This window comes from Balaenoptera acutorostrata, chromosome 1, assembly GCF_949987535.1.
Source record: "Balaenoptera acutorostrata chromosome 1, mBalAcu1.1, whole genome shotgun sequence".
Lineage (NCBI taxonomy): Eukaryota > Metazoa > Chordata > Mammalia > Artiodactyla > Balaenopteridae > Balaenoptera > Balaenoptera acutorostrata.
The window spans coordinates 7416596-7435969 of record NC_080064.1 but is presented as its reverse complement, the minus strand read 5'-3'; the positions used below and the strand labels follow the sequence as shown (position 1 = coordinate 7435969).

Below are 19374 nucleotides of genomic sequence, written 5' to 3'. Positions count from 1 at the left end.
CAGGCTTTTGTATGAACATTAAAATAGGAAGGTGTTGCTAAGTGCCACTATTAAACAGTTAAAATGAGCTTCTGGAATAGAAATATCTTTGCTGTCACGCATTGTAGAATCACTGAAGTTTGACTAAAGTCATGTATTTTGACTTCCATTTAGTGTTGACAGTTGTAGCAAATTATGCTAGAGGGCTCAGAAACACCAACCCACCTCCTTTATGACCAAAGGTGAAGAGAATTAAACTCAATTGCATTTCAATTTGAAAATATCCTCTTCTCATCCCTACCAGAGTATCTGCCACTGAATCTGAAGTTACAGTGCATCAGTGATTAGAATCAAGTATCTTTCTAGATATTCAGATTGAAAAATAACCTTAATGTACAGTATACGCAAATTCCAGTGAAAGAGTTCATGGGAAGACCATCTATCTTACCTGCCTTCTGTCTTATTATCTTTGTCCTTTATTAAATTTCCTTTAAAAATGAGGGGGGGTTTACAACGCTGGTGATTTCTCGTTTCTAGGATTTTTTTTTTTTAACCTTAAATTCTAGGGTATTTAAACACCACCAATGCCTCCTGTCAGAATAAAAGAGCACTCCCCTAGGGGTGGGCAGTCAACGGTGCTCCCCGCCCCTCTTCTCCAGTGGTGGAGCCCCGAGAACAGGGCTGCAGACGCACCACGTTCCACACTCACAGCTGACTCGGGAGGCTGCCCTCCGACACTCTCACGAGGGACCTGGGCTTGACTAGGCTGAACTGGGGGAAGTACATCCAAGGGCAAGGTAGTTGGTAAACCATTCTTTAAAACTCTTGCCTTTGGTTCAAACTGGGGATAGAGGATAACTTCTGGAAAAGGTTTATAGTTTAAAATATTTAGTGTCAGGAAGCTGTACTTATTTTTTTAAACTCAGCAGCCGGAAAGCTTAAATGATCAATCTGTGGAAGGTCTGGAGACTAGCTGGGAAGTCTGTCCTGGTCTGCCCTGTGCCATCAAGATGCGGCACTTCCTTCCTGTCCCACAGTGCAGGATCTCACAGTCAGATGAGAAAACAACTGTACCTGGACTTGATAGTTTTTCTCTGCGTTTCTAGGCTTATGCTTCACTGAAGTCCTTAGCTACAGTTTACCCTATGGCGGACATAAAAGAGGACACGAAACAAATTTATACTTAAATACCATGATTTAATTTACTGGCTGCTTAATCCTGAATTCTCTTAAGTTAAAACAAAACAAAACAAAAAAACCAACCAAAAGTTATAATTAACTGTTAACGTTAATGAATTTAAACCTTCCAGAAAGCATGAATCCAAAAGGAAATGTCCAACAGGTGATACAAGCCAGATATTCTACGGCCTTTCCTGTTTCAGTCTCAAACATTCTACACATCAATGGAAAAAAAAAAAAAATTCTCTAGAGTTTCTCAGTTTTATTCTTCTAGAGCACAATTTTCGGGCCTGTTACTGAGCATGGTCTTCTAACAGGTACACAATTAACTCATAGGTAGACAACACAATGGCAGTATTTGGTATCTGCCGGATGAGCTGGGCAAAGAGTCCTCTATAAAAGGCCAGGTAGCCTTCTTCCCGGAAGACCAGCCGAGCAGTCTGGACAAAAGACTTGTACTTGGTGCCCTCCTCCCGGAGCCGTGTCCTTATGACTTCTGCAGAGAGAAACACACATTTCAGGCTACAGATGAACTGTACTTCCAAGCAATATGTGCAGAGAACGCGAAGCACACAGCTTTATAAACGTTAATGTACAGCTATGGCTCTTTGCCATCTCGGCTCTATTTGGTTGGGGTAGTCACACAGAGACAATGAAAAGTTCTTTTCAGAACATTTTCTAACTCTGGGAATTGGTCAATTGTCCCAAGACTGATGTATACATACAAAAGTACCAAATAACTTCTAAGGGTTTAAAAAATAAGCTTAGTTTGAATGGGACTCAATTTTAAGATAGTTTATGGTTTTCTACTCTCAATGAAGTAAAACACTGTCATTTCCCTGGAGGTGTATTTGTATTACGTATGATGACATCTCCAACAAAACTTTCTTCCCATGTACTCCCCAACTTTCTCCTCCTACCAGGATCCTCCTCCACTCCGTCCGGCCTGCTCCTTTTTCAGACCCTTGCCCACCTGGCCCTGCCTCACCCTGGCACCCACAGCATGACACTTGTGACTGCCTGTCGAGTGGACTTCAGGGCACATGACCCGGGAAGCATCCAACCCCCTCTCTGCAAGCCCGTGGGGCTGCTCGGTGCCCCAGCACATGACGGGGACTCAATGACCTGTGAGAAGTTGACCGTGTGCATTTGTCACAGCTGACAGTGCAGCGGGTGTTTGAAAACAAAACCTGTTTTTCATGGCACAATAAAATAAGCTGTTTTTTTTTTTCTTTTTAAAGTAGTTCAGTAGAACATTAGGTCTATTATTAATTCCTTAAAAAGTACACTTACCCAAAGTAGTTTTCCTCAGCACACCATTCAAAATGGAAGCTGAAATTTTTTTTAAAGCTTGGCTCCTACATAATTTTTTTAAATTGAGGAATTTTAAATAAAATCCAGATTTTTGGCTTCTTTGGAAACATCAGAAGTTCCACAACCCAGGGCCCACATTCCACACAGCCAAGTTTTGGCCACAATCTGCTGGAGCCAAGTAAAGCGGAGTTCCCACTGCCCGCGTGAGCTGCACACAGGAGCTGCAGCCAGCTAAGCTGGGCTCAGCTCCCCTGTCACCTGCAGGGGCTTGCACGTCCACCTGAGCTACGGAGGTCTGGATGTACTGACACAAACTGATGGCTATTTTCCTGCTCCGGAAGGAAAAGCAAAACCTACCATGGGGGTAAGCGACACAGGAAGCACACCCCTTGGAAAGAGCAGCAGCTGCCATAAGTCCAAAAAAATTTGTGGAATTTTTCTCAGTCCCATTTGTAGAAGAGGCTAAGGGAGCTTCTTTCAGATACTTCTTTAAACTTTCATAAATAGCAAAACAGATGATGGTTTCTGAAATTCCAGCGTACGAGGCAGTTAGTCCCCTGTAGAAACCACGAATGCCTTCCGTCTGGTAAACATAGCGAGCACACTGGAGCGTGTTCATCTGCTTGGAGCCTCTCACTCTGCACAAAGGAGACCAACGAGACCGTTACGACAACACGCTGAGGAGCCCGCCTGCTGCACCGAGTCACAAAGATTAGCTAAAGAGAACTCGCGTGGTGGGCGCCACAGTCTTCCCTGGTCTGTGGTTGGCTGAGCCCGGCCTGCTGTGAAGCCACGCCCATCAGCCCGGACACCCGACAGGCCCACAGGGTGGGACGTGCACCTGTACTGAGTCACAGACTCGTGCTCAGGGTCTTCGATCTACTTTTGGAAAGAGCTATATGGAAGGTGTGCATCACAGAGGAAAATACGACTGCAACAGAATCAAAACAATCCCAATGTCTACACCTGGGGACAGATACGTAAACCGTGGTACATATACTAGATTAAAACAGTTGTGAAGGCAGTCAGATACGGGGAAGTGCTTAAAGTGGAGAGCCGGACAAAATTACATGTAAAGGATAATTGCGATTACTGTACAAATATGCTTTAAGAAAATACTGAAGGAAAACTCCCCAACATTCCGACAGGGTGGTGAGTGTGAGTATTCTTCCTTATCGTTCTAGTCTCCAAATGGTGTATTTTGATTCCATTATTTCTACATTTGTGAAATTATAAACACAGAATAGACTACACAGTAACTAAAAAGCCTTCGGCTTGCATGCTCCTACCCCACGACAGGGAGTTTTCATAAACCGCCGGGATACAAACAGAATCCCAGGACTGGATAGTGTTCACCCGACGCACGTGGGAGACCCTCCCGTGGGGCAGCAGACCAGGGTTCTGGGTCGCCCCAGCCCCACTCCCTACCTGGAGTGACCTTTGTAACACAAACGCCAAGCACGTCACTCCCCTGCTTAACATCCTCTCATGCAGGGCTTCTCAACCTCGGCACTATCGATATTTGGGGCCAGATCATTCTCCGCTGGGGGCGGTCCTATGCATTGTAGGATATCTAGCAGCAGCCCTGGCCTCCACCCACTGGATGCCACCTAAGTCGTGAGAGATAAAGACATCTCCAGACATTGCCAAATATCCTCTAATGGAGGACAGACAGGCCTCCTGAACCACTGCGCTAATGGCTCTCTGCTGCCTCAAAATAAAGCCAAGTCCAAACGCCCATTCCTCCCCAGGGCTTTTAAGGATGTGGCCCTCTCTTTTGGCTTCTCCCATCTTATCTCCCTGCACCTCCCTCCTTCTCCAGCACATCTGCATGCAGGACACACCCCTTCTTTCTGCTGCTCGGAATGAACAATGCTTTCTTGCCTCCAGATTTTCTGCACAGCAGATTCCCTGACTGAGGCACCTTCGCACCTGCCGCTGCCCACCGGCTGTTCTGTAGATGGGAGGGTGGATGCCACAAGAGCCCCTCCCTGGCTGCACGTCCTGCCCAGACTGCATTAGGGACCCTCCAGGGTCCTGGAGCACCTCAGGCCTCTTATCCCACCAGCCTAGAATTCTCTTTATTTATTTTCTGAAGCTGTGAGCTTCTGGAAGGCAGGGCCCATGTCTTATTCCCTGCTGTTTCTGCTGTGACTAGTTGCACAGGAAGCATGCAACAAATACTCATTGTTGAGGGCTATGTTAACACAGCCCACACAAACACAGCTTTCAAATGTCCTAAGCACGGGTCATTACCAGCCAGATTTAAAAGAATGCATATAAAGGAAGGCTCTCAGCTGACTCGTGCATTTATCCGCTGCTAAACAGAAGTGACATTAGGACACTGTGTGCACACCTGGAATTGGGAGTGATTGCCAGAGGTTTCCAGGAGAGGACGCTGGTCTGGAGCTTGCAGGACAAGAAGGGGAAACGGGATTCCTGGCGAGGGGACGGCAGATTCAGGGAGACGGAAGCACGAGAGCACAGGACAGTTTTAGAAAATCGCAAAGGACCTTGAACGTTAAGCCGAGGAGTGAGGATTTGACCCTGAGAGTAACTGACATTCATCGAAGGATTCTGAGCAAGCAATCTATTGAAAATGATTAGACCGGATGCATTTTAGAAGGTTCTTTCAGACAGAACGGACTAGGGGGAACACAGAATCAAACACCAATTCAGAGGCTATGGGGGTCATTCAAGAGAAAAACAAGCTAAGGCTGACCCCACCTCCACTTCCAGGGGGCGCTCTTGCTCGCTCTCTCCCGTGCTTTCTTTACTGGGTAGCTTAAGGTTAGACTGGACTAGCTGGAAGTTTCCAGCGTCCCACACAACACTTCTAGGCAACCTAGTAACAGAAGGGTTCTTAGAATCCTATCACAAGGCATCGTTTACCATCTTCACTAACTTGAAATTACAGTAGTTACCAGGATGCTCTTTGATCTTATTTAATGTGTTAAAGAATTATATTACTATATTGCAATAAAAAAAAAACCCACTGATAATTGTATTTCAATAATCGGTTTTCACTGCTTTTAAAAATATTGTTCTAAAAAGCACCTGTAGGCTTCACCAGAGACTGCCAAGAGAACCCACAGCATGAAAAATCTCAAGAATCCCTGGCTAGTTTCAGCACAGGAATCTCAGATATCTGCGGGCCTTGGAGATTAGAATGCCCCTTCTGAGACTAGGGGCATTTGCTATTCTGCCCTTCCTGGCATCTTCCCACTTGAAAGAGAGGCCACCTGGAGGAGAGCCCGCAGCACTCCAACTTGGGGGCGGTGGGGTCATCCAGGAGCAGAGACCCACCGACCACCCTGTAGATCAGGGGCCACAACTGAGCGAACTTCCGACACCCCCTTGTGTGTTATTTCTGTTGGCCTTTGTCTCCCCACAAGGCTTGGCAGTATCACCCTCAAGACAACAGGAGTTTCTACATATGCTTATATTCAGGCAAAACAAGGATGGGGATGGCTAAGGACGCGCTACACATCTCACTCCACAGCTGGAACTGGTGGAAGAAAAAAAGCCCTAAGAATTCTGATATTAAGGAAGGAACAATTAACAACTTACTTCCGTTCTAGCTGCATCCGGGTTTTAACCATCCATATAGGATTCATTAAGGAATTTGTGACAAAAGCTGGAAGAAAAAAAGAATAGAAAATGTTATCAGTGAACAGAGTCAATGCTTATTAAAGCTGTCTATTCCATGTGATAAACTTTGAAATCAGGCTTTCAATGGCTTAATAATAAAAACGGATGGTAGGAAGCAGTTATATTTCCATACTACAGATGGAAGCTATAGTCCCCTAAAATGTAACATCTACTGGTATGTAGGACCTAACATATATCTCTCAATTTTCTAGAGCCCTGTCTAGTCCATTCAGCCGCTAGGTGGTGCTGTAGACATTCCTGTTAATGTGATTCCATTGGTAAATATATATGAAACTATTCTTTTTTTTTTTTTAAAGATTTATTTATTGATTGATTGATTGCTATGTTGGGTCTTCGTTTCTGTGCTAGGGCTTCCTGTAGTTGCGGCAAGCGGGGGCTACTCTTCATCGCGGTGCGCGGGCCTCTCACTATTGTGGCCTCTCTTGTTGCGGAGCACAGGCTCCAGACGCGCAGGCTCAGTAGTTGTGGCTCACGGGCCTAGTTGCTCCGCGGCATGTGGGATCCTCCCAGACCAGGGCGCGAACCCGTGTCCCCTGCATTAGCAGGCAGATTCTCAACCACTGCGCCACCAGGGAAGCCCCATATGAAACTATTCTAAAACTCAATGGAAAGGTTCAGGTTCAGAAATAATTTGTTTTAAAAGTTGCTGATCTAATCCAAAAGGGTACCTGATATATAACTTAAAATAGAAGAAACTAAATCTCCATTTACCTGAATCCAAACTTTGACATTTTAATACCCGACCATTTTAGGAAATCAAAGTTTTAAGACTGATCTGCCTATAGTAACCATTTTTAAAGTAAGTCTTCTCCATCTTAATATTGTTAATCATTCCAGACCAACCAAAAAAGTAGTACTGACCTGACACACAGTGAGTCCTCTGGAATACCTCATCCACAGTCTAAGTAGATTGATTAGATAATAGGACCCTAGATAATGGTTTAAAAATCTCCCTCCACAGATGAACAACAAGGACCTACTGTACAGCACAGGGAACTATATTCAATATCTTATAATAAACCATAATGGAAAAGAAGCTGAAAAAGAATATATATGTGTGTGTGTATATACATAAGAAAGTGAATCACTCTGCTGTACACCTGAAAGTAACAAAACTTTGTAAATCAGCTATACTAGAATTACAAAAAAACCCAAAAAGCTGAATGTTACCAGGAAGGAGGAAAAAAAACAAAACAAAAAACAATGACAGAAACATTAGCTCCTTAAAACAGCAAATTAAAGACTTCACTAAAAAAAAAAAAAAAATCTCCCTCCAGGTCTGTTTTATCTACCAAGGTTCCTCTAAGTTAATTTTGCAAAAGTTACAAAACTGGGGTACAGCTTTTCGCGTATCGCTAACGCCCTATTGGCCTCGGCAGTGAAGCCTGACCTCCTCTGAACCCCACGCACTCCTCTCAGAGCTCCATATTCTGTAAAACACCTTTCTTGTTGTGAAGCAGCTCTGCTAATGTCATTTCCCATTTGGGGTCCAGAAATTATTATCTGTAACTATTCAGATGGATTACTAGTACTTTCATTTGGAGTAACAGGGACAAAACTGATATGTACAACTTGGAGGGTAGAAAGTTTTCATAAAATGCCAATTTAATTCGCTAAAATACCCTTCTATTTAAATAGACATAAAAGTTACATCGAAAAAGACATAGCCTTCTCTCAGAAATCTACATGTCCATGTTTTTGCCAAGTATTTCCTGGGGAAAAAATCCTTCTGTGAATTTTCTATGGTAGGTGGAATGATTCCCTCAAAAAAGAACAGAAGCTACCTAATCTATCACTGATCCTACTCCAAGAATCCCGCTACAAGCCCTGAGCCCTCATCATACAATCCAACTGTTAAGGACAGAAGTGCCAACTGTACTCAGGGTAGGCTGGACACCGTCGGGAGCCACAGAAAAAGCAGCTCGAATTTTAGAAAATAATGTAATAAAAAGGCATGAAAATACATTAATATTCCTTTAAAAGATACATCACACTAACCAGTAGCATGCATGAGAACATGTCAATTTTGAGGGAGAATAAAAAGCTTCAGGGGTAAAAGAAAACGGAAGCAAGTTATAAACCGCTCTCAAACACTCATGTTTTATCACTTCTAACATAAAGCTTTAGGAAAATGATTTTAGATGCAAACGAAGCAGAGACCTAATTTCTAATTCCTGGAGAAAGCTGTTTGGTACAACACATGCTTTAGGAAAGTGAGCAACTCATCTCCACTCACTACGGTAACATACCTGCAGAGCCAGCTGAGAAAATGTGCACAGTATTGCTATTAGGCACGAAAATGCCATTGAACTGCTCTTTGGCTTTGGAGTAGCATGCAAAGTACACAGCCCTGTTAGAACAAAGAGAGAATGCTATCAAGACGCTGGTTCGACGCTATACAATACGTATGTCCTTCCACAACCCCTGACAAATTTAGCAATATGGGAAAGAAGTTAACATGTAACCAAAAGCTTGACCTTATCTGTTCTAAAACCAAAACCTGCTGCAGGCATCTTCCGGAAGCTCCTGATTGTCCCTCCAGAAAGTACTCAATGATGATGGACGTGCCCAAAATAACTGAGGAAAATGAGGTTTTGGTAATATACATACAAAGTCCGTTTACAGTCTTCATCCTGGATGAATGCCAATCCTTTTAAGCACCAACATATACTATAACTGTTAAAATTTATAATACATTTCTAAAACATACCACACTTGTCCTGCCTTACACCAAAATGAGTATGTCAGATGTACTGTGAACGTTTTTCCTGATGACGCAGGATCACGTAGGAACACGTACGGTGGCACATGCGTTTTCATCACGTGCGCCCTCCACTGACGTGCTCCCAGCCCCAGAAAGGGACTGCTGGGGGTGGCGGGCCCCCCACCTTGGCTCTCTGGTCTTCTCTTCTCCGCCTCTGCCTGCTTCCCCACTTCTGTCTCCTCTCCTGTTGGGGCTGGAGAGCAGAGCCTGGTTGTGATTTTCCCTGCTTCTTCACCAGCAATGTCAGGGAAAATGCGTTTTTTCAGCTGGCCCGTGGATCAATTACAGAACGTATTTTTCAACTTAGGATCCTGACTACGTATCATGAATGTGTTATAAAACAGTCTTTCGTTTTTTTCTAGGTCCCAACTGTTCTAAATGGGTGTGGTGGCCAGGACTCTATATCAGATTGACAGAAATTAGCACTGTCCACAAGTAGATCTGACTCCATTTAAAAAATTTACTACATATATGCAGTATGTTTGCCTTCTCTTAATAATGCATACCTCATATAACCTCACAGACTAGTACTTTCTATATCTTCAATAGATTATACACATAAGCTACAGAATTCCAAAGGAACAAAAGGATTTAATAAGAATCTGCATTTTTTTTATTGGCGTATAATTGCTTTACAATGTTGTGTTAGTTTCTGCTGTACAATGAAGTAAATCAGCTATATGTATACCTATATCCCCTCCCTCTTGGACCTCTGCATTTTTACAACATCCTCAGGAAATCTGTGTATAAACTGGAGCACTGATATGCAAGTATTCTAGAAGCTTTTAGTCTTCAGTTTGTATAAAACAAAATTCTCATTTTTGTTATAAAGATTAATTTTGCTTAAAGTCTATTCAAGTACTATGTGGATTCACATAAGTGACCCTTGTCACTGAGCTCCCCCTCCCAGGAGGCAATATCTAGAAGCAGTTTCTTACCTACTTTTCAGAGATACGCTGCTATGCGCGCGCACACACACACACACACGCAGACATTCACTTTCATATCCACACACGCCTATCCTCTGTATCAGCACTGTCGAAAAAAACTTTCTGCAGAGATGGAAATGTACTATATCTATGATCTCCAATACAGGAGCCACTAGCTACATATGAATGCTAAGTAACTTGAAATGTGGCTGGTGAGACGAAGGAACTGAATTTTTAATTTGAATTGATTTAAGTAGCCCCACATGACCAGGGGCTACTGCACTGGGACAATGCAGCTTGATATATTCAAATAAGCTTTAAAGAGAATTAAACCTTGTAACACAAATAAGAATTTTTTAAATAACGTAAGCTTGGAAGCCTTTAAAATTGCTTTAGATCAGTGCTTCCAAGTGCATATGAATCACCTGTGAGTCTTGGCAGAATGCAAATTCTGATGTAGGTCTGGGGTGTGGTCTGAGATCGCGTAGTTTTTTTTTTTTTTTCTAAATTATTTTTTAAATATTTATTTATTTATTTATTTATTTATTTATTTATTTATGGCTGTGTTGGGTCTTCGTTTCTGTGCGAGGGCTTTCTCTAGTTGCGGCAAGCGGGGGCCACTCTTCATCGCGGTGCGCGGGCCTCTCACTATCGTGGCCTCTCTTGTTGCGGAGCACAGGCTCCAGATGCGCAGGCTCAGTAATTGTGGCTCACGGGCCCAGTTGCTCCGCGGCATGTGGGATCCTCCCAGACCAGGGCTCGAACCCGTGTCCCCTGCATTGGCAGGCGGACTCTCAACCACTGCGCCACCAGGGAAGCCCTCGCGTAGTTTTAACAAGCTCCTAGGTGATGCCAATGCTGCTGACCACACGCCATACTGAGAGTAGCAAACACTCAGAGAAGACACCACGTGACGGGAGCAGAATAATTCTCAACTTAAGAACAAAATAACTAAGAATCTCTTTCTCACGCACACACTGAAAGACATGCCAACAGTTATCACCATTTCTATATGTCAGATGCACCCTGGCAAATCCTCCACAGAAAAAGAAACTAGACATCTAGTGGCATTGCCCCTTGAGTAAGAAAGGACTCAGTGTATTAGATACTGTATGCAGTGAGCTAGCCGAAAGGTTAATGCTTACCTTGATGGTGCAACTCCAACCAAATTTGGACCCAAGCCTCTAAAAAGTGACTTTGGTCCCTCCTTCTCCAAGATCGACCTGAATAACGAGAAAAGATGTAGCTTTAAAATCCTTAGGCAAGGCCTGTGCAAAATGATAAGGGGTCAGCCTTCACATTAGCTCCCTGAATAAAGAACAGAATGTTTACAAAACCCCAGGATCTTATCTGATTATATTACAGTACAAAATCAGAAGACTGATGAATACTGCTTTCATTACTACAGTGAAAAAACACACTTCAAAATCTCCCTTGTTCAGGCAGGAGCAAGGTGTTCAGGGTTTGCACTACCCACCGACATCCTAGGAAGGCAGAGAGCAGCAAAGGGTCTGAAACAGGAAATGATGTCCTTGTTATGACAAGATTCACTGAGAAACAGGTTGAGAAATTTCCTCGGATGGTATTTCTTTTAGATTTATTCCTTATTTCTAATAATCCTATCTTCTAGATCTTTACCTATTATAGGAGAGCCCTAAACAGGGAAATGAGGAATACAAAAATCCAGTAATTTTCATGGGACGGATGATTGCTCTTTAAAGCCAAAGCTTAGTATATCAAGTTCAAAGAGAATACTCTGCCTGCTTTTTCTTTAAAAACTTTTTGCTGTGGTAACATATACATAAATTTTCACCATTTTCCATTTTAAAGTGTATAGTTCAGTGGCAAAAAGTACATTCACACTGTTGTACAACCATCACCAGCATCCATCTCCAGAACTTTTTCATCTTCTCAAATAGATTCCAGAGATAGCCTCATCCACCAGAGGGCAGACAGCAGAAGCAAGAACTAAAATCCTGCAGCCTGTGGAACAAAAACCACATTCACAGAAAGATAGACAAGATGAAAAGGCAGAGGGCTATATACCAGATGAAGGAACAAGATAAAACCCCAGATAAACAACTAAATGAAGTGGAGATAGGCATCCTTCCAGAAAAAGAATTCAGAATAATGATAGTGAAGATGATCCAGGGCCTTGGAAAAACAATGGAGGCAAAGATCAAGAAGATGCAAGAAATGTTTAACAAAGACCTAGAAGAATTAAAGAACAAACAAACAAAGATGAACAGTACAATAACTGAAATGAAAAATACACTAGAAGGAATCAATAGCAGAATAACTGAGGCAGAAGAACGGATAAGTGACCTGGAAGACAGAATGGTGGAATTCACTGCTGCGGAACAGGATAAAGAAAAAAGAATGAAAAGAAATGAAGACAGCCTAAGAGACCTCTGGGACATTAAACACAACAGCATTCGCATTATAGGGGTCCCAGAAGGAGAAGAGAGAGAGAGAGGGGCCGGAGAAAATACTTGAAGAGATTATAGTGGAAAACTTCCCTAACATGGGAAAGGAAATAGCCACCCAAGTTCAGGAAGCGCAGAGTCCTGTACAGGAGAAACCCAAGGAGAAACACACTGAGACACATAGTAATCAAATTGGCAAAAATTAAAGACAAAGAAAAATTATTGAAAGCAGCCAGGGAAAAATGACAAATAACATACAAGGGAACTCCCATAAGGTTAACAGCTGATTTCTCAGCAGAAACTCTACAGGCCAGAAGGGAGTGGCATGACATATTTACAGTGATGAAAGGGAAGAACCTATAACCAAGATTACTCTACCCGGCAAGGATCTCATTCAGATTCGATGAAGAAATCAAAAGCTTTACAAACAAGCAAAAGCTAAAAGAATTCAGCACCACCAAACCAACTCTACAACAAATGCTAAAGGAACTTCTCTAAGTGGGAAACACAAGAGAAGAAAAGGACCTACAAAAACAAACCCAAAACAATTAAGAAAATGGTAATAGGAACATACATATCGATAATTACCTTAAACGTGAATGGATTAAATGCTCCCAACCAAAAGACACAGGCTTGCTGAATGGATACAAAAACAAGACCCATCTATATGCTGAAAAGACAGTCTCTTCAGTAAGTGGTGCTGGGAAAACTGGACAGCCACATGTGAAAGAATGAAATTAGAACACTCCCTAACACCATACACAAAAATAAACTCAAAATGGATTAGAGACCTAAATGTAAGACCAGACACTATAAAACTCTTAGAGGAAAACAGGAAGAACACTCTTTGACATAAATCACAGCAAGATCTTTTTTGATCCACCTCCTAGAGTAATAGAAATAAAAACTAAAATAAACAAATGGGACCTAATGAAACATAAAAGTTTTACACAGCAAAGGAAACTGCAAACAAGACGAAAGGACAACCCTCAGAATGGGACAATGGGAGAAAATATTTGCAAATGAATCAATGGACAAAGGATTAATCTCCAAAATATATAAACAGCTCATGCAGCTCAATATTAAAAAAACAAACAACCCAATCCAAAAATGGGCAGAAGACCTAAATAGACATTTCTCCAAAGAAGACATACAGATGGCCAAGAAGCACATGAAAAGCTGCTCAAATCACTAATTATTAGAGAAATGCAAATCAAAACTACAGTGAGGTATCACCTCACACCAGTTAGAATGGGCATCATCAGAAAATCTACAAACAACAAATGCTGGAGAGGGTGTGGAGAAAAGGGAACCCTCTTGCACTGTTGGTGGGAATGTAAATTGATACAGCCACTATGGAGAACAGTACGGAGGTTCCTTTAAAAACTAAAAATAGAATTACCATATGACCCAGCAATCCCACTACTGGGCATATACCCAGAGAAAACCATAATTCAAAAAGACACATGCACCCCAATGTTCACTGCAGCACTATTTACAATAGCCAGGTCATGGAAGCAACCTAAATGCCCATCAACAGACGAATGGATAAAGAAGATGTGGCACATATATACAATGGAACATTACTCAGCCATAGAAAAGAACGACACTGGGTCATTTGTAGAGACGTGGATGGATCTAGAGACTGTCACACAGAGTAAAGTAAGTCAGAAAGAGAAAAACAAATATCGTATATTAACGCATATATGTGGAACCTAGAAAAATGGTACAGATGAACTGGTTTGCAGGGCAGAAATTGAGACACAGATGTAGAGAACAAACGTATGGACACCAAGGGAGGAAAGTGGCGGGGGTGTGATGAATTGGGAGATTGGGATTGACATGTATACACTAATATGTATAAAATGGATAACTAATAAGAACCTGCTGTATTAAAAAAATAAATAAAATAAAATTCAAAAATTCAAACAGATTCCATACCCAGTAACACTAACACTCCATCTCCCCACCCCAGCCCTGGCAACCACCCTTCTACTTTCTGTCTCTACGAATTTGACTGCTCTAGGGATCTCATACAAGTAGAATCCTACAGTATTTGTCCTTTTGTGACTGGCTTCTTTCACTCAGCACAGTGTCATTAAGGTTCATCTATGTTACAGCATGTGTCAGAATTTCCTTCTTTTTAAGGCTAAATTATAAATCCATTATATGGATGCCCCACATGTTGTTCACCCATTTATCCATGGATGGACACTTGGGCTGCTTCTGCCTTTTGGCTACTATGAACGTGAGTGTCCAAATATCTGTTCAGGTCCCAGGGCAACTAAGCCCATGCGCCACAACTACTGAGCTGGCGTGCCTCAACTAGAGAGCCTGCGTGACACAAACTACAGAGCCCACATGCTCTGGAACCTGCGCGCCACAACTAGAGAGGAGAAAACCCGCATGCCACAACTAGAGAGAAGCCCGCGCACCACAACGAAGATCCGGCGTGCTGCAATTAAGACCCGACGCAGCCAAAAAATAAATAATAAATAAATCTTAAAAAAAAAAAAGTAGGCTAAGTGAAAGGAGCTGGACATAAAAGGCCATATGCTGTACGATTTCATTTAGATGAAATATCCAGGAGACAATCTATATAGACAGAAGGAAGATTAGTACTTGGTTGTCTAGGGCTGGGGGCCTGGGGATGGGGAGTGACTGCAAACAGGTTAGGGGATTCTTGTAGTGGGGATGAAAACGTTCTAGAATTGTTGTGATGGGAGCACAAAACTCTGAACATACTACAACAGGAGAACTGTGTGCTCTAAGTGGGCAAATTGCATGGCATGTGGATTACATCTTAATAAAGCAGTTAAAGAAACAAAAAAAAACCCAGAAAGCCTCACTGAAAAAGTTTTTGAAAACAGAAGACATATTGGTAGGAACAGAGTTTTAAAACAAAATTTAACCCTTGTGCTAAATCAATCGCTTAACAATAGATAAATGATAAAACTGGAATATAGACTGTAGATTAGTTAAAAAGCAGTACATCAATATTAAATTTCCTGAATTTGAAAACTGTACTGTTGTTTTAAGAGAATATCCTTTTCGTAGGAAATAAATGCTAAAGAATTAAGGGTAAAGGGACATAATGCATGTAACCTATTTTCAAATGGTTCAGAAAAAAAAAAACTGTATGTATATAGAGCAAAAACAAATAAGCAAATGTGGCAAAATATTAAAAACAAGTGACCTGAGGTAGAGTATATAAGCAAGTTATTTGTACTGCTCCTGTAACTTTTCTGTAAGTTAGAAATTATTAAAAAAAAAAAAAAGTTCTTAAAAAAAAGCTATAGGTCATAGGTTATAAAAATACTGAACTCATGTTTGTAGCTCACAAAGTCACGAAGCAAGGGTTGGGGTAAAGACAATTCGTGGGTTTCTGTAAACCTAACACTCCAAATGAAGGACACGGAGTTTCAGTGCATTTTCACACTGGCCAAAACCAAGCCATCTGGTCCTTAATACAGGCATCAGAGTTTAGTGTTTTCAACTTTAAATACTTTACTGTTACTCTTTCTCAAAACAGGATTGGGCTTTTAAAAAGCCAGGCTCTCTCATCCAAAACTTCTCTCAAATAACACCCTGAAGTGACCCACACCTTATAGTATAGCATGTAAAAGATTTCAAACGGTCAATACATTCAACATTTTTTAAAGTTCAGACTCCATCTTTGGTCCCCACGAACGTCCACCGTGCAGCCGGCCCAGGGGTCACCTACACACAATTAAGGGAATCTCTGGCTCCAGGGAGCTGGGAGCCGCTCATCTATAATGCAGTAGGGAATGCATGTCCTCAAGTGACTCAGGCCTTTGAAGAACTGCAGAAAGGCTGTCTCCATAGTTACGCATATTAACAGTGGGCAAAAAGTCAAATCTGTTACATAATTCAAACTGCTAACCTAGCTGGATGTTTACAAAACTTTTCTGGAACAATCAAGTTCCTACTATAAATGGTACTCCTCAGCTTGTTAGGACCCAGACTAATTTTCCCACAGTCATAGAAACTTTCATTTAGGAAAGAAATGCAGAAAGAAATTAGGGTCCTGTTTGGAGCGCTTCATTCTCTTTACTATTTTAGATCATACTATGCATACCACAGACCAATCCAGGACAAAGCTCTCATCTGAACCCATCAGTTTTTAAAAGAGCAATGACCTCACTAACATACTACTTTTCAGATTAAAGAGGTACTTCAAAAAACAAAAATAAAGTACCTGAAGTAGTTTAAAGAACAGGAGTTCTGATTAGGAAAAAACAAAAAGATTAAGTCGTAAGACTTTTTAAGGCAGATACCTGAATAAAAGGATTATTAATTACCCCTTGGTAAATTTAATAGTGAGAGCCTAATTGTTTTAACATCTTGCCTTTTTTCTTTTTAAGTAACTAACTACATTCAAAATATAAAGGTAATTGATGCTCCATTGGAGAATATTTTTTCTCTAATAGGTTAACCTAACACGAGACACAAGCAAACACTGATCTGTAATTTGAAAAATAAACTTCCTGTACACAAATTCTGTTGTCTGTTAAGTCTTTAAATGCAGTACTTCTTGGGCTTCCCTGGTGGCACAGTGGTTAAGAATCCGTCTGCCAATGCAGGGGACACGGGTTTGAGCCCTCGTCCGGGAAGATCCCACATGCCGCAGAGCAACTAAGCCCGTGCACCACAACTACTGAGCCTGCTCTCTAGAGCCCGCGAGCCACAACTACTGAAGCCCACGTGCCTAGAGCCCGTGCTCCGCAACAAGAGAAGCTCGCGCACCACAACAAAGAGTAGCCCCCGCTCGCCGCAACTGGAGAAAGCCCGCATGCGGCAATGAAGACCCAACGCAGCCAAAAATAAAAATAAATAAAATAAATAAACAAATAAAAACAAGTAAAAAAAAAAAGATAAATGCAGTACTTCTTGGAAGAGTAAGACTAATAATAAGCAGCTTAGTTTTAAATGAATAATCATCTGATAAACCCAATGGCTTCTAAAACTGTGAAGGGATAACCTTGATGGGCTTTGTGGCATAGAGAAAAGGCCTGGATCTCTGTCCTCGGTTTACTATTTCCTGGATAAAGAGCCCGCTCTGAAGACCATCATCACTGCCCTAGCCTAGGGGTGATTAATGGAAGAATCAGAAAGCAGTCCAATGATCCAGATGAGCCAGGAGGGTGGTGGTAAAGTGAAAAGTAGTCAGCTTCCATTAAAGCATCCTAAAAGATATGCTTCTTATGCTGGTACACTGTCTGATGTAAGTACTGGGTAACAGACTGCTTTCAGAACTTATTAATAGGAAATGACATACATCTGCCCCGAAGAGCAAGTGTGCTTTCTCCAGAGGAGAATTATGTAGTATGAGAGTCCCCTTTTTGCCTTGGCTACCAAGAAACTCAGTTATAATTCTTATGTTTCAAAAGTACAAAAAGTCTGCATTACGCTAGCAGCTAATATTTATTATTTGCATGGGGGGAGCAGTGTGTGCCAAGCTCTTCATAGTCAGGGTCTTACTGACGTGCCGCATTCTACTTGTCCTGAATTCCTGCGGCGTGACAGGCAGCGTTCTCAGCGCTTGGGGACACCTCGGTGGTCAAAACAAACCGAAGTCCCTGCCTCTGAGGTACTTCCGTTCTGGTGGGGGCAGGGAGAGAAAAGAAACAATATAAATAAGTAAAGTACACTGTGTGTTGGATAGAGGTGAGTGCTGTGGATAGAAATAAAGCAGGACGGAGGCACAGGGCATGATGGAAGGGCTCAGTTTTCAACAGCATGGTCACTGCAAGGTCTTCCTGCAAAAGTGACAACTGAGGGCCAGCCATACAGATAATGTCCAGTAGAAAAGCCCTGCTGTGGAATGTTCCGGAGTTCCCGGTCTTTTAAAGGGACAGCAGGAGGCTGGTGTAGCCAAAAGGGTTCGGGAGGGGAAATACGAGGAGATGAAGTCAGGGAGGTAATGGGAGGGGTGGGTGACAGGGGTGCTGAGACCGGCAGTCCCCGGAGGTAGCTTTGGCTTTTACTGGGGGGTGGGGCATGGGCCTTGGAGGCATCTGGGCAGAAGTTTCTCCGCTGCTCCCGAGGATGGAGCAGGGGGCAAGGTCTCTCGCCAGACCACTTAGGAAAACGGGTTGTCTTGCGTGCGGTGTGGGCACTGTTCATGTGTTTTAAAAGATGGAGAGGCTTTTCTTCCCCTTTGGTTTACATTTTAGTAAACAATTGTCCTAATTGGGGAATAAACATACATGGAGAGAGATTTACTGGCGATAGAGAGACAGAGTTACTGGGGGCGCAGAACACGCATCCTGAAATACTTGAACTAGAGAAGCAGTCCCATTTACCTTACGGGCTTGGCCCCGGTGACACCCTCAACTTCCGGCCAGGAGTTTCGCAGTTACAGTAAGTAGATGAATCCACTAGTCATGCGTTGTTGGCAAGCATGTAAGAGGAAGTTCACCTTGGATGTTAGCAGAGTTGGCAAACTACCTGTTTCACTAGGTCCAAAGCATTTTAAGTTCCTCAGAAGAAAGGTGTCATTTGAGACACTGCTAGTGACTACACTTATAAAAAGGCGAACTGAGATGGGGTGTCTTCAGAGCCATGTTTTTGGAGGAAACGGGCTTGTCTCTCTCCTTACTGAGAGCAAAGCGTGCCTCCTGTCTCTGTGCTTCCGCCTTCCCTGCGCCTGCCCCTAACTTTCTGCCTTTTGTGCCTCCCCAACCCTTCTCAGCGTTCAATTAAAAAAAAAAAAAAAAAAGAAAGAGATTTTCCTCGAGTCTTGGGTACCAGCCGCCTCTTCCCCTAGCTGGGTTTCTGATTCTCCCACTTGGGACCTTGCCCTCGGCAGCTGGTCCTGCTGCCCAGTTTTGCCCGAGCTTGGATGCACCCTCGTACGTGTGTTTGGCATGGGTGCCTGAGTGACTCAGAAGTCGGCTTTACAAACAAAACGTACCTAAAAATAAGTTAAGTGCTTTCCAATCCATTCTACCTTATCTAAAACGTGACGGAACTCTGCCCAAAGTGTGAAGTGTTGTGGTTATTAAGACAGAGCATTTCCATTTTACTGCATCTTTTTCTAACACTTCCCAATTAAACACGCACACTGATACACAGCTGTGTCTCTCTT

The 19374-nt window shown here is 42.5% G+C and overlaps 1 protein-coding gene across 1 annotated transcript in view; it reads right to left on the bottom strand.

The window, feature by feature from the left end:
* Window positions 1-1161: 1161 nt before the first annotated feature.
* The window catches only part of SLC25A33 (solute carrier family 25 member 33), a 30421-nt gene continuing 12208 nt past the window's right edge, over window positions 1162-19374 (bottom strand). The window contains exons 3-7 of the mRNA XM_057531345.1: window positions 10983-11060; window positions 8394-8494; window positions 6043-6109; window positions 2830-3110; window positions 1162-1654 (exon numbers count right to left, since the gene is read on the bottom strand). Coding sequence (XP_057387328.1) covers window positions 1452-1654; window positions 2830-3110; window positions 6043-6109; window positions 8394-8494; window positions 10983-11060 — 730 coding nt within the window. The 3' untranslated portion in view covers window positions 1162-1451. The remainder of the gene's footprint in view (window positions 1655-2829; window positions 3111-6042; window positions 6110-8393; window positions 8495-10982; window positions 11061-19374) is intronic.